Here is a 21082-nt window from a genome sequence, read left to right on the forward strand (position 1 = left end):
TGGCCACGTTTAATGTTACTTTCAGATGAAAGGAAATTCTCTTGGGAAATACAAGTTTTATGAGAGAAAATAGATTAAAATTTAATTCGAAATATATTGTTCATCCCCGAGGATCGTGTTCAATGTTACATTAATAATCTCATTACGGTATCAATTTGCCTTTAGCGGTCCTAAATAAGGTAATTATCAGCGTTGGGATATAACTCAGCGACTGTTTGTTCATATTATGTCATAATAACATTGTTCCATTATGTTTTACTTACTATTAGCTAAAGTTATTTTATTTATAAATTGTTGAAAGATAAATCTCGATATTAATTAATAACGTTCTCCTTTATTCAAATTAAGCAAATAATATATAAAGAGATACAGTATTGCAAATTAAAGTTATCACAATGTTCCCGGTTCCAGCATATTCTACCGAGCGTGAGTTTTAAATTCCCGCCAATGTTTTCTTTTTTTTTATAATGTTGCCCACTTAAAAATCTGTAGCGACAACATTACTTTGATGCGAATTGTTTTAAATTCTAAAAACTGACGTAAAATATAATGTAACTAAAATTATTTTAGTGTTAAATTCGTTAAAAAATTATATCTTTTAAATTGTATAAAAATTGAAGTTTAGTTAAATAACGAATGTGCTCTGCAAACGGTATATTCAAAATGGCGCCATTAATAAAGATGGACGACTATTTTATACGATTTTAAAGTAAATTGCCAGTTAATATAAAGCATCTTTTAGCAGTAAATAAAGCATATTAAACTTAATTTGCACCACAGATATTCATTATATCTGTGATTTGTTGGTATTTTCGAGAGGTAGAATTACATTTGGTCATCTGGCTAGTGCTTAAGCTACTTTGCAGTGTTGCTATTATGCTAATTAATTTACTTATATAGATAATACTAGCTGAACCTAATGCATCGCGTGAAATTTAGTTTTATGATATAAAGGCTTAAAACTTGCATACAACCTCTTATTTACAACTTTACCCCCTTAAAGTACCCTTCAAACCTTTTAGGAAAAAATGTGGTATGTACGTACGGCTTCAAGCTTACTTTGTAACAACGTCAGAGACAGACAGTCAGAGTTACTTTTGCATTTGTAATATTAGTATTTACAAAAAACACGATTGTCGCCTTAAGTTTCTGAAATATTCTTACATCAGATATACGTACATTACATACGTACATCAAAGGTATTGATTGATATCAAAACCGTTCTGAACGTTTGCCGTGAACATTGAACAGAAGAATGGTCAAATATACTAACATATATTGGTTTAATACGTTCTGATTCTATTGCGTTCCAACTTTGACTTTTCCTTGCAAAAGTAACTTTCAGCGTGACCAAGTTAACTTATTAATACCTACTATGATCCGATATATTTTGATCCAATTTCTACCCGATCACAACTGGATCTTTGTATTTGAAAAATATAGAAACGCCTGAACTCCACCGATAATCTTTTGATTGAGTGACATTTGTTAGTAGTATTGGTATCTTGTATTAATTTATCGTTATATACCAGTAACGCCATTTTTTCTGCTCGTCAATTCAAAAAGTCAATTTAGCTACCTTAGAATTAAATGAATAATAGGTGAAAAAGGAGGTGAAGTTATCAAAATCAAAATCAAAATAAACTTTATTCAAGTAGGCTTTTACAAGCACTTTTGAATCGTTATTTTACAATTAAATGAAGCTACCATACCGCGCATTGTAGAGCGATAATACCATTTGACATGCTGGTAGATTCCTATATCCACGTCTTCAATGCTAAAGCTATAGTACACAAGCGTTACAAAAAATCATTTATATCAGGTTTTGAAAAGGTCTTGATTATCAGATCCAAAAATATACAGAGGAAACAAGTGACCTTAGCGCTTACCTAACCTATAATTCTGGAGAATTGTTCATGCCAGCATTCTCAAAAGTACAGTATAATATTTTGAATGGCATGTATTTTACATCTTTACTAATATTGTAAAGAGGTAAAATTAGTTTATATATGTTTCGGTTGTAATATCTTGAACTAAAAGTCATATTATATTGCATGCTGGATTATTGCTAAATGCTATAGGTTATTCATTATATTTGTAATTTTATTTTATTGTTATTATTAATTAATAAGTTTAGATGGTAATTGTTTATTGTTTAATTGAGTAACAGTCTCATGAAACTTAAAATATGTCCTACTACTGGCGATCTTTCGACGTAATGAGAATGCAAATATAAAAAATGTTTTTATAGAGTGCAGTAAAAGTGTTTTAAAACTTCCATTATAGCCGAGCTAAGCCCTGAAATATGACTTCTTTAGCCATAAATTCTACCTAAAGCAATGCGGTTTACGATTACCGACTTTCGTTTTAAAATGCCTATCACTTGGGCACAGGAAAAATGTACTTTTATTTTTGAAATTCTACTTATTAAGTATCTATATTTACCAATAACACTTTATATATAAACCTAAAATCCTTTTTGGTTACAACCTTGTTGGCCATCTTAACCCAGGGTGCTATAGTAGGGAGGAGTGCTTAAAAAATATGGGCTATACGAGTGTAGCCTCCTTTCAAATCCAAAAATTGTGCATCATCGATAAGGCCAGCAAGGTGACTTATTAGGCTTTATGATTTTTCCTGCTGTATTGTCCTGGGAGTTGGAAAAATTATGATTCTTTTTTTTAGTGTTAGTTTCAAATTATGCATATATTTATACTATAACTAATATACTGTTGTAAGGCAATAAAAAAAGTTATTCGTAATCATAGATTTTAATTATTAATAACGTTTTTATGTTGTTTTCCTTTTGTACAAAATTTTTTAAATACACATAATATTAAGTACGGAAATAATATTTTTAATTTTCCTAAATTATCACGTAGTGTTGATAACATATTCTCTTAAGAATATTTTTTTGGACAGAGTCATGGTGAACACTGCTTGCACCCGGTCCCTTGTTGTGTTTAAGACGAGGCTGCTTATAACATTATTATTATTTATACTAAACTCAATCAAATTTAATTATCAATTACAGATCTATACATATCATAAAATTGGAATGTCTGTACAACATTTTTAACAAATATTGCCAGTCTGTCTGTCTGTTTGTTCCGGCTAAACTCTGGAACGACTGGACCGATTGTGACAGGATTTTCACTCGCAGATACCTACTATAATAAGGAGTAACTTAGGCTACAATAATATTTTTTGTTGAATTCAAACGCGTACAAGGTCGCGGGCAAAACTAGTATAGTCATAAAATGAATTAAAACTAGAACAAATTTAAAGAAATAAATGAAAATTAAAAATATATATCAATAATACAAAACGATAGATGCATCGGCCGGGAATCGAACCCGGGCCGCCCGCGTGGCAGGCGAGCATTCTACCACTGAACCACCGATGCTTGTGTACCAACGTTTGAATTTTGAATAATATACTAAGTTAATATTCTAAGTTTAAATAATATTTATTTATTTATTTAACACTTTTTGTACACCACAATTACAATCCAGACTACCTTGGGTTAGAGGATTGTGTTTGAAAGACAGTATAGGATGGTGCAATTTTAAATACTCTTAAAATAAATACAACCTAAACACATACAAAAATAAACAACAGTAATAAATATTCAATAATATGCATACGTACATATTTCAATAAATACATACATACAGACATACTTACATTCATACATACATATATCATATTCTATAAAAGTACAGAAAAATATAGATAGGAAAAGGTGATCACTCCTAAGATAATCTAGAGCTTGTTTTGAATAACCAAAATCGCGTACACAACAAAAGGAACATAGTATTCCTGTTTCCTTATCAAAAAAAAAAATATATTTTGCTGTTTTGTATCATCATATGTATGTTGTTTTTGTATCTATTTAAATCTACTAATACCTCTTACGATATCCGTATATAATAAGAACTGAGTTGCCTGCTTGGTTGCTTGGTAGCTTTAGTACTTAAGAGCTTAAGAGCATATCTGCATACTGTTTTAATTTATTTGTAAGGACGTTTTCTGGTTCCTCATTTAAATTTTAGTTTCCATTTTAATTTGCCACTTGGAATTCCTTGTCTGGTTGTGTTAAAACTAGTTTGTCATAACTGGATTTATTAAAAGCCTTACTCGGAGTGGAGGGTGAGAAAGGCTTAATCTTAGAGGATGGAAGGTAAGAGAAAATAAGAAATTTAATTATATTTTTAATCTGTTCTTTTGTTTTTGTGATTCAAAGTTTTATCTTTTTGTCGGCATCTTCGCCCTCTTGACGGGAAGACCGTACACTTTTCCGGGATAAAAAATGACAGACATGTTACTCTATACTACATTTATAAGCCCTTCTGGGTGGGTACCATCCGCTCATCATATATTCTACCACCAAGCTGCAATACTTAGTATTTTTTTATTTCAGTCTGGAATGTCAGCCAGTGGTTACTATCGGCACAAGGCAAATCCCATTTTAGTTCCAAAGGTTGGTTGGCTGGTGGTGGCTCGGCAATGGTTAGAGGTGACCACTTACCAGTTCGCCATAAAAGAAAATACAACAGTGGTGACATTCGTTGCTCCATACATATTTAAGCATGTTTTTAATTTTAAAGCTAAAACATAATATCATTAAATAATTTCTAGTTTTACTAAAATTAAGATACTGAGTTTGTGTTTGTTTGTTTCAACTTTTCAATTTTATAAACGACAACTCATCTTCAAAAAACGTGTTCTTCCGTTAGGTAGTTCATATACTAAGAAAGACATAGAGAAAGGCAACAGCTACAAGGGGCATAACAAGGGCAATGATTATTGAAATGACCAACAAATGGCCATTGGACCCACCAACCGATGCCACAAAACAAACCGGGAAACGTGATTATCATGACGTTACACAGGGATAGAAAACTGCTAGTCACAATTTTTATGTTATCGTTGGCGAACGAACAGGAGCCTTTCCATCAGGTGAGCTGCTCGTTTGCCATCTATGGATAGTGATTACCACCGCCCATGGACATATGCACCACTTGGGTGCTTACAGGTGCGTGGTGGTGCCGGCCTTTAAGGAAATAGTACTTCTTGAAGAGTTTTCTTTAAGATTCCCGTTTGTCTGGCCGTTTGTCTCTCTAAACGCGATCTTCTAATTCTTAAAAAGTATAAAACAAAGTTTCAGCAATTAATGATTCATGAGGAAGTTGTAGGTTTATAATGTAATTCATCAAGGTTTTGTGTAAATTGACTGAAATATTTGGACGATACTTGGACATACCTCAAAAAATCATTTCAAGAGTTTTCAAACTTTACTGCCATGAGCATAAAACCAAATAGATTTATAATTATTATTATATAAACGTTTTATGTCTTCTACCCATGCAATCTTAGATAAATTGTTATATAAACTAAAAGTAAAAAGTGAAGTAACAGCCTGTAAATTTCCCACTGCTGGGATAAGGTCTTCTCTTTTATTTAGGAGAGGGCTTGGAACATATTCCACCATGGTGGAATGCACATGTGGCAGAATTTCAATGAAATTAGACACATGCAGGTTTCCTCACGATGTCTTCCTTCACCGCCGAGCTCGAGATGAATTATAAACACAAATTAAGCACATATATATGGTGGTGCTTGCCTGGGTTTGAACCCGCAATCATCACTTTGCCATCTCAACTCATAATTGTTATATACGTAATATTATTTCAACCTTGTTTTTAAAATATGACCTGCTCTAAATTGTACCTAATTGATTCGTAATCATGTTTTATTATTAATGTCAGCGTTTCAATGTAAATATTATTAATATTATCGAGCACAAATAAACAACAAATAAATTAAAAATGCTTATTCAGCACTTCATAATTTGAGAACAATATTACTTGCTGAATTTGTTGTTTACCGACCCTGCAATAAGTTTACATTCAATTTAATGCTGGCGTTTAAAGAGTATTTTGCAATCGATTTATTCAACCAATGTTAAATTGAAGAGCGTTTGCATATCATCATATATTTCAAGTTATATGTAACCGCAGAAGTCTTCCTCTCTCTTTTGACCTGCTCGTCTTCAAGGTCACTAGAGAGGTTATGACCCAAACACACACTGTACATAATTACTATCGTAACGTTAAATGTAGCTCTCGGACGTTCACCGGACCCCACAGCGCAATGATGTGATTTCTTTTTTATGTAGTCGTTAATGTTCCTCAAGGTATTGATAACTCTACCAATTACATTACACCAATGCTTCCAACGTTGGTGACACGTTGGGATCGAAACGCTATATCCCTTGTGCTTGCAGACCGGTTGACTCCTACAGAACACAATAACAATAAACATCGCTGTTTGGCAGTAGGATATCTGATGAATAGGTGGTACCAATACAGCCTTGCACAAAGACTAATTACCAAGTCTTGGTTACTTTATTTTACAAAATGTTCTCAGCTTATTTATTTCAGTTTTAAAGGAATTTTAAGCCAGAAAAATGATTTTTATAAAAGCTTACCCGCCTAACCAAATCTCTGTATTTGTTATATATAAATAATAATAATGAATAACCTTGACGAATGAGAACAGAGTTGGTCCACATAAGACTTTATAGAAGTAGGCTTCACGTTCATATATGAAGGTTTTACGAGGCACGTAGCGTTTGTATTAATGAACTGCGCTTAACATAAAAAATATTTTACGAGAGTGATCAATGGGAGGAAAATATTTCCTCGAAACCACTCTGTATTACCATGATCGACGATAGAATGTAAAATAAGCACGTACTATTACTCCATCAATATCAAATTTATGTTATAATCAGGTCACAGTAACTTTGAGAGAATTACTGATGATAGCATTTTTAGACTAGATCTGATAAGTGTTGGAATGTTTGATTACATACTATATAATTTTAGTATAAGACATCAGATCATATGCATTTGCATATGTAAATATGAACATAATACAATTTTTATAGCGTTATTGCATATTTGGGTACTTTTTCATTAACAGTGCTTATTTCAGACCGGGGTTTATTGTTTTTCAATAAACCCCGGTATATGCATTATACGGGATAAACAAAATTGACGCTTTTATCAACGGCACCGGTCAAACTCTTCCTGAAGAGGTATCTGCAAGAATGACGCCAAACCTCAAGTTTTGTCCGGTAAAGTCAGTTGACGTCGCAAGGGTAGAAAAAGTTACAAATTTGCTGTGGAAAATCTGGAAAAATATATTATTGTTTATTTTTACACAGAATATTATAAATAAAATATATTATTCTAGGTTTTCTAGGTCTCATAAATTATAATTAATTATAAATATGAGTTATAATTTAAATAAATGTCAAGACCTAAGTAGAAATGGCTTTTTGATAGTGCATATAATCCGATATCTAAGAATAATAAATCTTCATACGCTATAGAACTTCAAATAGTTGATCCAATTTTTTCAAATATAAATAATGAATATTAATGAATACACGTAAGGAGTCAGAGACGGCAGTTAGTTTTGTAAGGAAGTAAGTCATTATTGAATAGTATAAAATCTTACAAGTTATATAACAAACGGAATAATTAATATTTTATTTGCTTTGGGTAATGTAATTAATGAAATGAAAGATAAATATGTGCATACGCAAGTCATTACGACATATTATATCTTTATAAATTACAAAAGAGCACGTAACACACAAACACACACTTGAGCAAACAAACTGTCTTGCAAGATTATTTCGATTGACTCAAAAATTTGATGACACTACATCAAGCATCGGTGGTTCAGTGGTAGAATGCTCGCCTGCCACGCGGGCGGCCCGGGTTCGATTCCCGGCCGATGCAATTTTTTTTTAAATTTACTGATTATAGTAGGTGACATCAAGCTTACTACAAAAGGCATTGCTATTTAAGTTAATTTACTGCTAATCCAACTAATATTACTTTGTTATAAATATATTATATATGAAATATATGCATCTATATAACATCAAGGTATTTTAAAACTATAGATTCTTGACTTGTAAATCATAGTTTCTCTTTTCCTGGCATAGACATTTTCTAAAAGGGATTTATGGAAATCATAACTTCAAGAGGAAAGTGAGGAGACTTTTTGTATTGCCAATAAAAGTCGGGACGTACAACTAGTCTATTATAAATACTCATTAAATAAAGTCTTTTAATCGATATTAAATATTTTAATGTGATATTACCACAGTAATTAATTAATAAATAATTATTCAAAATTTTCTTTTTCTAATGAAATAGTTATTAAGTTTCTTAATTAATCTTAATATAAAGCCTAAAATAATTACAATAAAAATATACTATAAGGTTAAAAAGAGTAAATTCAATAACATAATTATTCTAATTTGCTTTAGAAGTAAAAAGGCGACCTATTTCAAAGTTTTATTTAATATCAAATAATTCTTATTTTCGTTAATGTTTAATTTAATAAGTAAATTTTTTGTAGTATTATAACAAGCATCGGTGGTTCAGTGGTAGAATGCTCGCCTGCCACGCGGGCGGCCCGGGTTCGATTCCCGGCCGATGCAATTTTTTTTAATAATCCCGATTTCGTACCTATCTAATACTTTCTTCACGGTTTATGACACAAAATGAAGTTCATTCAGTGATCGATTTGTAATAAATTCTTCTCTTTAGTATTTTTCGTCATATCTGGATAATGGATCCTAACTATAAGGGGTTCGATTAAAATTTAAATCAGATCAAGCACTGACTTTTCCTACATAACAGCTTAACTTGTATTTATAATTGTTTTGTAGATCGGTGGTTAAGGAAAACCTGCAAGTGTCAGAAGAAGTTCTGCCACCTACCTACCCATCACATTACAGTAGAGCCGTCTGATGACAACTCCTCAAATCGGAAAAGAAAATTCTTGGGCAGCTGTGTGACATTAGGTTACTTCCGCCCTTTTTATATAACGTAAGTATGTATGTAGGACTGCTACCCAGCCTTACCTATGATTGCCAAACCTGGACCTTTGACCTCAAAACTAGGAACAAAATCAAAACTACTCAGAGAAGAATGGAGAGAAGCTGCCTAGGTATAAAATTGAAGGATAAGGTAAAGAACGTCGACATTAGGAAGAAGACCAAAGTATGCGACGCCTTAACTTTCGCAATGAGGGCTAAATGGAAGTGGGCTGGTCACTTAGCCCGTTACAGGGACGACAGGTGGACTTTACGGTCAGTAAAGTGGTCTGGGCCAAAAGGCACCAGATCAAGAGGTCGACCAAGGGCCAGATGGGCAGATGAAATTGTAGCGTGCGCAGGTGAAAGCTGGCTTGAAAGAGCTAACGACAGAGAAGTATGGAAGTCCTTGGGGGAGGCTTTTACCCGAACGGGGTCCATGCATTAATTAATCATTGAATAATATAAATTAATTAATTCATTATTATATCAATCTACGAAAATCAGATTATTATTTGTAAACAAATCTAGTTAGGATATTAAATTACAATCGAATGTTATAATAATCATTATAGTTTATTATTATGCATGGAATAAATAAAGCTTTATTATTATTATTTTTACTTGTTATTTTTAACAACTCGGCTTAGAGCCGGTATTTACGTCATTCTCACGGGCCGAAGCCAAGTGGTCAGACACTTCTTAAAAATTGAAAGCTCTAAAGCAATTCCCGTTCCCCGTCAGTTGCAAAAAATTTGCGTACAATTCTGCAAGTGTTTAGTATCACGGCCTTCTGCATATTTACATATAGAAAATTTGGAAGATTTAAAGCTTTTACAGATATGTGCATTTGTTTCGGTATGACGCCAGTAGTGGACAAAACTATTGGGACTATTGTAACTTTCTGCAAGTGCCACATACGTGCTATTTCTTCTTTTAGTTCCGTGTATTTTGTAAGTTTTTCATTTATGGTGCTTTGCAGATTGTGTGTGTTAGGGATGGCAATGTCAATTAAAAAGGCAGATTTTTGTACTTTGTCGACTATTGTTATGTCAGGTCTGTTGTAGTGAACTGTTCGATCTGTAAGTATTGCTCTGTCGTAGTATAATTTGTGAGTGGTGTTTTCTAGTACCGTTTCGGGTGTATATTTATAGTATGCTGTTTTGTTAGATATTAATTTGTACTTTAGAGCCAGTTCTTGGTGGACTATATTTGCTACCTGATCGTGTCTGTACTTATAATCTGTTTGTGCTATTGTTCTGCATGCGCCAGTTATATGCTGTATGGACTCCGAAACACTATTGCAGCGTCGACATAAATCAGTGCTTAAGTTAGGTATTCTCATAATGTATTTCTGGTAATTACGAGTCTCAATAACCTGGTCCTGTATTGCAATCATAAACCCCTCAGTCTCAGGAAAAAGCTCGCCTCGACTCAGCCACGCGTTCGACGCATTTATGTCGACGTTACTACGGCATAGGTCTTGACGATGTCTTCCGTGTAGTGACTTACGGGCCCATTCGCTTATTTTAACTTTTCGATCTATTTGTTCTTCATTTTTTTGCGTGTTTTTATCCTGTAAGTTTAGTGGTGTGAGTTTTTTATCGGTTTCAACTATTGCAGTGTGTAGTTTTGATGTGTTAGATTTAGTGTAAAAGTATTTTCGTAGGTTTGTAATTTGGTTATTGTGCAAGTTTATTATGTCTATAATACCTCTCCCCCCTTCACTTCTTGGCAGAGTCTGTCTTTGTACGCAAGCTCTTGGATGGTGTTTTCTGTTTTTACTCATGGTGGTATTAATATTTCGCTGCAATTGTTTTAAGTCGTTTTTTGACCATTTAAGTATACCGAAAGAATATATTAAAATGGGGATAGCAAAGGAGTTGATGGCTTTAATTATGTTTTTGGAATTAAGTTGTGTTTTCAATATCCTATTCAGTCTATAATTAAATTGTTGTTTAATTTTTATTTTGGTTTCTTTTTCTAATATCTGTTTTGCCTGATTGTAACCTAAATATTTATACGTATCGTTTTCTTCTAAGGGATCTATTGTTTCTCCGGTTTGTAGTTGATAATGCATTAGATGATTATGACCTGATTTAATTGAATTGATTTTACATTTGTCAATGCCGAACTCCATTTTAATATCCTGAGAGAAATTTTCAGCTAATTTAATTAAGTTTTCAAGACCCTTTTCTGTAGATGAGAATATTTTTATATCATCCATATAAAGTAAATGATTAATATTTATAAGCTCAATGTTATTTGTTATACTGTTTGTGTATTGTAATGTGTATCCATTGCATGTAGAGTTTAAAATAGTAGAAAGTGGGTTCAAAGCAAGGCAGAACCATAAAGGACTTAAAGTATCGCCTTGGAAAATACCCCGTTGTATTTTGATTTCATCGGTTTCAATAGTTTTATTTTGTAAACTAATTGTAAGTTTAGTAGTCCAAAGAGATATGGCACGCTGTAAAAAATTTATGATTTGTGGGTGTATTTTGTAGATGTGTAAAATATTTATTAACCAGCTATGTGGCACGGAGTCGAATGCCTTTTTGTAGTCAATATAGACAGTATACAGATCTTTTTTCATTTTTTGCACTTGTTTTAAAATAACTGCATCGATGGTTAGTTGTTCTTTACATCCCTGGCTATTTTTTCTACATCCTTTTTGTTGTTCTTCTAAAATTGCGTTTTTTTCTAAATGATTGTAAATAGAGTGTGTAAGACATGCGGTGATGATTTTGTAAATTGTTTGAAGACAGGTAATTGGTCTATATTTAGAGGGATTTGCGGTATCATTAGGGTCCTTGGGAAGCATGTAAGTAATACCTTTTGCTATGTATTGTGGCATTGAGCTTGGGTTTGCAATAAAGTTATTAATATGAGTATACAAATAGGGGTGTATATAAGTGAACTTCTTGTACCAGTAGTTATGAATTCGGTCAGGACCGGGTGCTTTCCAATTATGTAATCGTTTTAATACAATATTAAATGTTTCTATCGGGATTTGTCTGAATTCCATCGGTTCAGTAGTTTCATGTCTGTGTATTTCTTCTTTGATCCAGTTAGCTTCATGGTTGTGGTTGATTGGGGCTTCCCATAAGTTAATCCAGAATTTTCTTAGTTCGTCTCTGGGTGGCAGACTTGTATCGTGCATGGTTGAGTTTTTAGTACAATTAGTTAGGTTAGTGCTTTGACTTCGAATATTTTGGTAAAATTTTCTTTCATTAGTTTTGAATTGAGCGTTTTCGGTTTTTCGAGCTGTGCATGCTAAGTATCTTCTAAGACGGCAACTAAAGACTGACAATTTTTGTTTGAGAGTGTCTAAGAACTGTGTGAGTTGTACGTTATGTTCTTCATGTTGTGTGTGTACTTTATAATGTTCTAATATTGAATCTACCTCTAGTTTAAGAGCGCAATTGTTGTTACCATTTATAACTTGTGTCAGTTTACCTATATATTTTCTTAACTTCAGTATCCTACGCTCTAAGCGTTTTTGCCAATTTGGCTTCTGATTCTTGGTCTGAGGTAGGGTTTTATTATGGAAAGGGAGACTTAATTTTGTTCCATTAATTTTAGCTGAAGTCCATGCTGCGGAGTATATGATTGTTTGTTCACTTTCAAATGTCGTATTTTCGTCTATGTATTTGGGTAAGATTGATGTATTAAGATATGTTATTATTTTTGCTAATTTTTTTGAGGTATTTTGTTTCGGTATATAGGGGCGACAGTTTGGATCAGTAGTTTTGAAATATTCTAATGCTTGCTGAAAAGTATCGTCTATTTCTGAATCTATATACTGAGGAGTTTCTTCTTTATTATTTTTATCTTGTATATGATCATCTATTTGTATTCTGTTTAAGTCATTTATTATCTTCCATTGATTATCCTCATTATCTTAATTACATGTTGTATCTTGCTCGCATCTTTTATCAGTTGCTATGTCTGTAATGCCAATCTCATTAGTGACCTCCTGTTTTAGTTCTTCTAATCGAGTACTGGGTATAAGTTTATTGTTTATTATTACTCTTCTTTGGTCGGCTACTCTTTGTTCGCTTATATGTACGAGATGTGGATATTTTTCAATAAACTTTTGGTGTAGTATTTTCCTATATGATGTCCTATTAGTATTCATGTGTGTAATCTTATAATACAACCTTATTATTTCTTCGTTAATTTCGTTACTCCACCGCATTCTTTGATTAGTCCGACCCTGAGTGAAATGCGTTTGAGTGGGTGAATGTGATGATAATTCTGTTAAATGATTTGCGTGTAGAAGTGTATCAACTTTATTGGCACTTGATATATCGACTGCTAAGCTATGTAAATATGCTTTGGCTTCATTGCGTGCTTTGTTTTTATCTTCAAGCGTTAATAATTTATTACGTTCTATTGCTCTGCGTTGATCGCCTACGCGTTGTTTACTAACTTCCATGTCCGGGAATTGCTCTAAGAATTTTGTATGCAAGTCGGTTAAGTAGGATGTAGTATCTTCTTCTAATGAGGTTAAAATATAATATGTGCGCAGGATGAACATGTTCATTTCTTTAGTCCATTTTTTGCGCGCACGCTTGATAGTCTTAACGGGTGCAGAGTCATCAACATTTGTCGACTGCACAACGTTTTCAACTAATAACGGAGAATGACTGCGAAAAGAGGTATTTGTGGAAGAATTAGGATGGTTAAAGGCATTTATGTAAGAGGGTGTACAAGAGGATATTGATGAAAATGAAGATTTTGGAGAGGATGCAGGGTTTGATGATGGGTTCTGAGAATATCCCTGTGGTTCAGCTGTAACTTCGACATCGGAAGCCCGCCTGTTCAACTCCCGATGATCGGCTGTAGCTTGTTTTGCGACGAGGGCCCGCCTGCTCAACGCCTCGTCGCCGGTGGACCGCATGCTGTAGCATCCAGCACCGGCTCCAGATGCGCCCCGGCGACCCCCGGGAAGCGACCGTAAATTATATCTATTAGTTTTATCCATCATGCTCCACGGGGGTTGGGAATGATTAGTTTAGATAGAGTAGCCTGGGTTATTTGGGCTTCATAGATTCTCCCATTAAAGGGGTATTTGGTCAAGATGTTTAGACCTGTTTTTTGTTCCTGCTATCCTTAAGCCCCCCCACCACGACAAGGTTCATTCCCTGGGGGGGGTTATTATTATTATTATTATTATTATGTATGTAAGAGGTAGTTTGGGTTCTTACTTAACGATGCTTTAGCTGACTCTTTAGCCACTAAAATCACATAGGAGTCTGTCTTGATAGGCATAGCTTTCGATTGAGTGCTTTTTTTTGGGATGATAACGATCACCTCTAACGTAGTCAGAGCCATTTTTCACTCTATACAATTCTAGACGAATGGGTAAAATCCGTCATGGACGCCTGGGAATTAAGGGTCCAGGCAGTGCTGGATTCAAAACCCATTTTTCTATTTTACAATTTGTTTTTAATATTATATTTAAAGTTAAAACGTTTCTATTTAATTATAATTACTGATTCTTATTTATGTATTATTATACATTATGTTTTAAACACTCTTATTTCTATCTATTACTTTTATGACAATTTCCGTGCAATAATTTAAAAACTTTTCTCAATTTTTGCAATCTTCAGGATGTGCTGTATATTTGCTATAGTTTTTTCTATATTTATCTCGTGCTCCAAGTCGTTGCTTTTTTTAAGGTATGGGACAGCTAATAATTTCGTGTGGGACCGTTTCCCCTCCTTGTTCGCAGGCGCATGATGAATCCTCCTTGCACTTAAAAATATTTAAGTACGATGAGAACCCACCCTGCCCTGTCATGATTTGCATAATCAAGCCATCAAATTTGATCTTTTTTAATAATTTATATGCCTTCGTTGCAGAGGGGAAGAATAGTTTTGTTATTGCTGCTGTTACTCCTAGCTTGTGCCTTTCCTCCCATAGTCGGAGCGTTTCCATCCGTATAATCGTCTGATGTAGGAAATCGAGCATCAGTCATAGTTCGGCTTATTTTTGGAACGCAGGGCAGCCTCCTTTGTCAGCACATCAGCTCACTCGCTACCCTCCAACCCTACGTGCGCCTTGATCCAATACAAGGAAACACTCTTATACATATATATTGAATACACAACATTGCTGTTAGTCCTATCGTGCCTTTATGTAGTACATACATACTCGGCCAAGGATATGACGATTGGATGTGAAATGCCAAATGAAAACATTCACCACTAGGTAACAGGTCTTAGGGTGGTACAGCCAGGTTATTGGACCAAATAAAACACCTTATATTCAATATTAGAACTGTCGATGAAGAAATGATCAGGTAATGAGATAAGTGTTAAAGTAACTAAGAAGAAAGCTGGAACCATAAGGAAGAAGTACTGGACGCGTTACTGGACTATCAACTTGTTCCAGAACAAGAAGAAAGAGATGGACTACATCGTTTCCAATAAACTGTTGATTCATTTTGCCTAATCACTCTAAATTAAGTACCTTGTAGAGGATAAGGATCTTTAAAAGGATATTCAATGTAGTCTAAAGTTGCGTGATCCCCTCTCACCCCGTCTTTTCATAGCAGTGCTAGAGGCGGTCATAGGCCAACTAAATTGCAAAAATTTGGGTATCAATATTCCCAAATTTTTGCAATTAATATCACCAACCCGCATTGGAACAGCGTGGTGGAGTATGTTCCAAACCTTCTCCTCGAAAGGGAGAGGAGGCCTTTAGCCCAGCAGTGGGAATTTACAGGCTGTTGTTGTTGTTGTTGTTGTTGTTGTTGTATTAAAGGAAAATATCTGTCACATCTAAGGTTCACTGATGACATTGTGCTTTTAACTGACAATCATAATGAAATGCAATACATGATATCCACTCTACACAAAGCTAGCAAGGAAGTTGGATTAAAAATAAATCTAAGCAAAACAAAACTAATGACGAACAGCAGCCACAAAACTATAAAATTCAAAGACATCAATCTAGACTATGTAAGCAACTTCATATATTTAGGAAAAAAAATCATTTAACGCACAAAATAATGAACAAGAAGTAGAAAGAAGAACTCAAAAGACCTGGAACAAATTTTGGAGCTATAAAGAAGTACTAAAAGGCAATTTTCTTGTAGAACTGAAAAGAAAGTAATAATAATGAATTCATACCTATTACCCTCCTTGACGCATGCTTGTCAAACATGGAAATTCACTCATAAGATTAAAAACAAGACAACGCAGAGAAGTATGGAAAGGAGTATGATGAAAATAAACAAACTTCAGAAAAATTCACATAAAATAATCCGCAAGATGACAAATGCCATAGATGCCTTAAGCTACGTACAGAAATTAAAATGGCGATGGGCGGACCATATAGCGTGAATGACGGACGACAGATGAACTAGACGCACTACGATATGGAAGGTGCCAGCCGGCTACAGAAGGAGAGGGAGGCCAAAAACACGATGGGCAGACGACAACACACAAAGAGCTAGACGAGACTGGGTAACAGAAGCAACAGATAGAAATGTGTGGCGATCTCTGGAGGAGGCCTTCACCTAAAGGGTGATCATATAAAATACTAATTTTTATACTATAAGATATATTACATTTTAAAATTTATTATTATAATAGCATAATTTAATAATAGAAAGATTAATCTACTTCATTTATTGAAATTGTTGAATTATATGTCGTTAATCTATAATAAAAAGTTAATATTGCTGTCAATTTATTAGTGTATGATATATAAGAGTAATTTATTAAATTTTTAAATATGTTATATAATTTTCTTGGTGTGAAATAAAAGGCTGTTTTATTTTATTTTATTTATTTAAAGACTATATGTTAAATTTATACTAGGTTAAATTTAGTATGTTAATGTTTTGTTTAATTTAATGTTTTTATAATTTGGCTTATCGACGATGACATGAAAATCAAAATATATTTTTATAATTGTAATTCAAGTAGTACGCTGAGGTACAAATCTCCATGCAATTTTATGTAATGTACCAGGACGTCAGAAATATACAGAAACACAGTGGATTTTTTTTTAATCTTATAAAACATTTTCTTAAACTGTTCTAAGCTTGTAATACATATCAAATACTCTGTACAATTCAGTGTAGATAAGGCAAAGGGATATCTAATAAAAAACGCCTAATTGTAACCTATTTCGGTTACATTGTACTCGTAGAAAAAGTAAAAAGATTTGTAATAAAAAACGCACACCCATTTCGGTTACATTGTATATTTCCTGAACATGGAGTAGTAATCACTGACAATCATAACTTATTGTCAATTCGCCGTTTAATCTAAAACTTCTTGCATACGAGTATGTAAGTTTAGATTAAACGATCTACTAGAATATACAAAATAAAGTGAATGTAGTTACTTGTTATAAGTGAAAGGCATCTGTTAGTATCATCTTAACGTAAAGCTGAGTTTGAAACACGATGATATAGCATCGGTGGTTCAGTGGTAGAATGCTCGCCTGCCACGCGGGCGGCCCGGGTTCGATTCCCGGCCGATGCATGATATTTTTGCAATTGACAAAATATTATAATTGTTTAAAAATTGTACATATTCTGCGCAGATCACACATATCTTACCACTAATCGAGATATATTTTCGAGCAGGATTTACGAATTCTATTTTTTATAATCTAAGAGTAAAATTGATATTTTTTTTAGTTTACCGAGTATAGAATGACCATAATAAAAGATACAGGAGTAGCTGCGAATAAGTTACCATAAGGAACCATCGCCATCATTTTTAGGTGATTAGTGATAAGTCGATGGTGTTACTTTTACGATAAATATACATATAAATAAACAACTCACAATTATTTACAATATATTAATAAATTAACAAGAGTTTCGGACCTAGAATTAATCCTAGTAGAACACCATATGTGTTTTTTTTTAAGACTGTTCGTGCTATCTCGTATTCACATGGCCAAAATAAGAAGCTAAAATATTTTAGCGTTGAGCATTTAAAATTCAGATTTTTTTAATTTTGTAATAATTCGTAATGGTTGACAGAATCAAAAGCTTTTTTCAAATCTATAAAAACTCTTTAACAAATACTCTCCAGTCGAAGTTATTCTATTTAATAGTGTTTATTAACGCTTTTATATGAATAGTATATAGTTTATTATATTATATTTATTATAGTATATTATTTTTAAATTGGATGCATTGAAATCCTCCTATAATTGCCTGGGTAAATTTAAGGTTCTAATTTATAATTAAGTGTTACTTTTGCAACTTTTAAGCTATTAGGGATGTAGGTACTTTTTTATAAGTTTTAGGCTGAAAATAAATTATTTAATACTGTTATTTCTTATCAGCTACTGCGTCTATATATATATAATATTATATATTTATAATACCACTCGTAGTATTTGATGTAATTAAGTCGAACGGAGCTTCTTAATAGAAAATTTGACTTGTTATAAAGTCAAAGTTATTATTGTTATAAACTTAAACATTCACTTGTTATAAACAAGTTTCAAATTATTTCTAATAATTTAAATAACAACTATAAGCATCGGTGGTTCAGTGGTAGAATGCTCGCCTGCCACGCGGGCGGCCCGGGTTCGATTCCCGGCCGATGCATGTTCCTTTTTGTATTTTGCTCCGTTTCGTATTTTGTTCGGTTTTTCTTAACAGTAGATATGTATTTTCCAATTGTGAAATAATCACGGACTCCTTATATACATGATTAGTACATTTCAGTAATATTCGCTGAGCTACACATTTTATGTAATCCAGTAAAATGACAAAGACAAAAAGTGCTTCTAAATTATTACTTGAATTTAGAACATTTTATACGATTTGACGACCTTCGTGGTCGAGTGGTGTTTACACAGGTTTTCATGGGTAAACTCTCCGATGTCCTGGGTTCGATTCCCAGCTGAGTCGATGTAGATTATCATTAGTTTTCTATGTTGTTTGTTGTATTTGGGTCTGGGTGTTTGTGGTACCGTCGTTACTTCTGATTTTCCATAACACAAGTGGTTTAGCTACTTACATTGGGATCAGAGTAATGTATGTGATGTTGTCTCATATTTATATGTATTTATTTATACGATTATAGAAACCGAAATATTAGGTTATAAAAAAAAAAACAGTACGAACATCAATACCAAAAGTAATTAAATAAAATCTTTACAATATTATTATGACATAAAACAAAAGTTAACAATAACTATTTGATTAAATTCTAACTATTTGTACAGTATGGTGTTTCAGCTGAAACGTTATAATAACGGTTTCTTCACAGCCAAGTATGTTTGGGATCGAGTACAATATTCGTCGCTGGCCCGCACCTTGAGAATCAAGTATGCCCATATTATTCGCATTATTGCGTTTCTAATACATAATAAAGGCAATGTAAGCTACTTGTCGATTCTTCTCGCTGGATGCTGATTTCTGAATCATAGAGTTGAAACATTGAATTGATAGTTCATGGGCCATTTAATTATATATATTAAGGTAGTGTAAAATTTATAGTAATTTTTTTTTAATAATTCTTGTGAAGGGCAAAACTAAAAATATGTAATATGAACCAAAACCCCTTAACAATAATCTGTTTAATATGAAGCTGTTATATACAGCTTAAGAGACGGCGCGCGGCGGGGAGGTTAGCAATTTTGAAACGGAGCAAATATTGTAAAATTTTCATCTATTTATATTGTCAATACATTTCGAGATTGGTGCTGAAGGAAAAATACACTGTCGATTGGTGCGGGACATAACTAATACTAGTTTATTAAATACTCATTCAATAAGGCTTTCAATCTATTTGAAATAATTCAATATGAACTTATCACATTAATTAATTATTAAACAACATGATTATACCATACTAATTTACGTTAGAAGAGAAAAAGGCTACTTATTTTTATATATATTTATATATATAATACAAGTAGCGGAACAGATTCGATTTATTTTTATAATCTATTAGCAAAATGTCACCAAAATATTCCATTTATAAAAAGGAACCCTTAACTAGGGGAGCGAACATATCACCCGATAGATCTTTTCCCATTGTAGTAAAAAAATGTCTTTCTTATAGTAATTCGGCATGGGAAATTCATTTTACATTTTCCCATAAATTCTTTCTTGTCGATAAAACCAAAAATTACATCAAAATAATTTATGAGTTACCCAAATTTAAATATTAAAGTTATGTACTTTTCATGGCCTAAAAATGTTGAAATATTAATTTTAAAAGTAAAACCATGGATGGGTATTTTGAGAACTCAGCGTTATTTTTAGCGATACCCTTTTATGATAAAATGCTAGAATCATTACACGAAAATCATTGTTTGCTAAATCCAGCAGCTATCAGGTTTGCTGTAACATTGATAATATCATACCACAACATCTTAAAGTTCTTATGAGTATCTCAGCTTATGAATATGGTTAAGGTGATTCATTTGTAACCACATCGTTATAATGCAAGCCTCTGTGCTTTTAATAAAAAGACGTGAGTATCCGTCAAGTAGCAACCATCTAAAGCATGTTGGACGTAGTCTTCACCCTAAAAACAAATTTCAACCAATTAAACTCGGTTTTGGAAATAAAGGTGGCTGTGAAACAGCAGTATAAAATACGAAGGATACACTTCACATCCTTGGTGTACCGTTGTTAGATGAAGGTATAGAGACTATTCTTAAAAATAAAATTAAAATATTTTTGGATAATATCGACTGATAGCATCTTAAATTCTCACAAAGTTGTTTTATCAACATGGCGGAATAATCACTACCAGTCACAACTTATTGCCAATTCGCCGATATATCTAAAACTTCTAGTGTACGTGTAGAAAGTTTAGGTTAGACGATCCACCAGCATATACCTATAATATTTTAGAGTAAGCATAGTAAAACGTAAAATACTTGATAACAAGTGAAAGGCATCTCTCAGTAACATCTTTACATGAAGTGAAGTTTAAAATTATTCTAGTATTTTAAATGAATGTAATAAGCATCGGTGGTTCAGTGGTAGAATGCTCGCCTGCCACGCGGGCGGCCCGGGTTCGATTCCCGGCCGATGCATGATATTTTTGCTGTTCATTCGAAAAACCTTATTTACATAAACAACATGAATGAATGAAAGACATATCTTGGTATTTGTGCCGTATGCCGTATGCATTTAGTAAAAAGCGGTTATTTTAATATTACAAACGG

General features: G+C 33.2%; 1 protein-coding gene and 6 non-coding genes across 7 annotated transcripts in view; 5 read left to right on the top strand and 2 right to left on the bottom strand.

The window, feature by feature from the left end:
- LOC124535425 overlaps positions 1-13895 on the bottom strand; it is a 34788-nt gene extending 20893 nt beyond the window's left edge. Inside the window, exon 1 of the mRNA XM_047111637.1 lies at positions 13341-13895. Within this exon, the coding sequence (XP_046967593.1) occupies positions 13341-13895 (555 nt within the window). The remainder of the gene's footprint in view (positions 1-13340) is intronic.
- Trnag-gcc lies at positions 3336-3406 on the bottom strand. The gene has a single exon. It is a non-coding gene; the product is annotated as a tRNA-Gly (tRNA).
- Trnag-gcc lies at positions 7747-7817 on the top strand. The gene has a single exon. It is a non-coding gene; the product is annotated as a tRNA-Gly (tRNA).
- On the top strand, positions 8457-8527 carry Trnag-gcc. Its single transcript has one exon. It is a non-coding gene; the product is annotated as a tRNA-Gly (tRNA).
- A 3449-nt stretch (positions 13896-17344) lies between the features above and the next one.
- On the top strand, positions 17345-17415 carry Trnag-gcc. Its single transcript has one exon. It is a non-coding gene; the product is annotated as a tRNA-Gly (tRNA).
- Positions 17416-18429: 1014 nt separating this feature from the next.
- Trnag-gcc lies at positions 18430-18500 on the top strand. Its single transcript has one exon. It is a non-coding gene; the product is annotated as a tRNA-Gly (tRNA).
- Positions 18501-20879: 2379 nt separating this feature from the next.
- Trnag-gcc lies at positions 20880-20950 on the top strand. The gene has a single exon. It is a non-coding gene; the product is annotated as a tRNA-Gly (tRNA).
- Positions 20951-21082: the final 132 nt, after the last annotated feature.

Source organism: Vanessa cardui, chromosome 14, assembly GCF_905220365.1.
Source record: "Vanessa cardui chromosome 14, ilVanCard2.1, whole genome shotgun sequence".
Taxonomy (NCBI): Eukaryota; Metazoa; Arthropoda; class Insecta; order Lepidoptera; family Nymphalidae; genus Vanessa; species Vanessa cardui.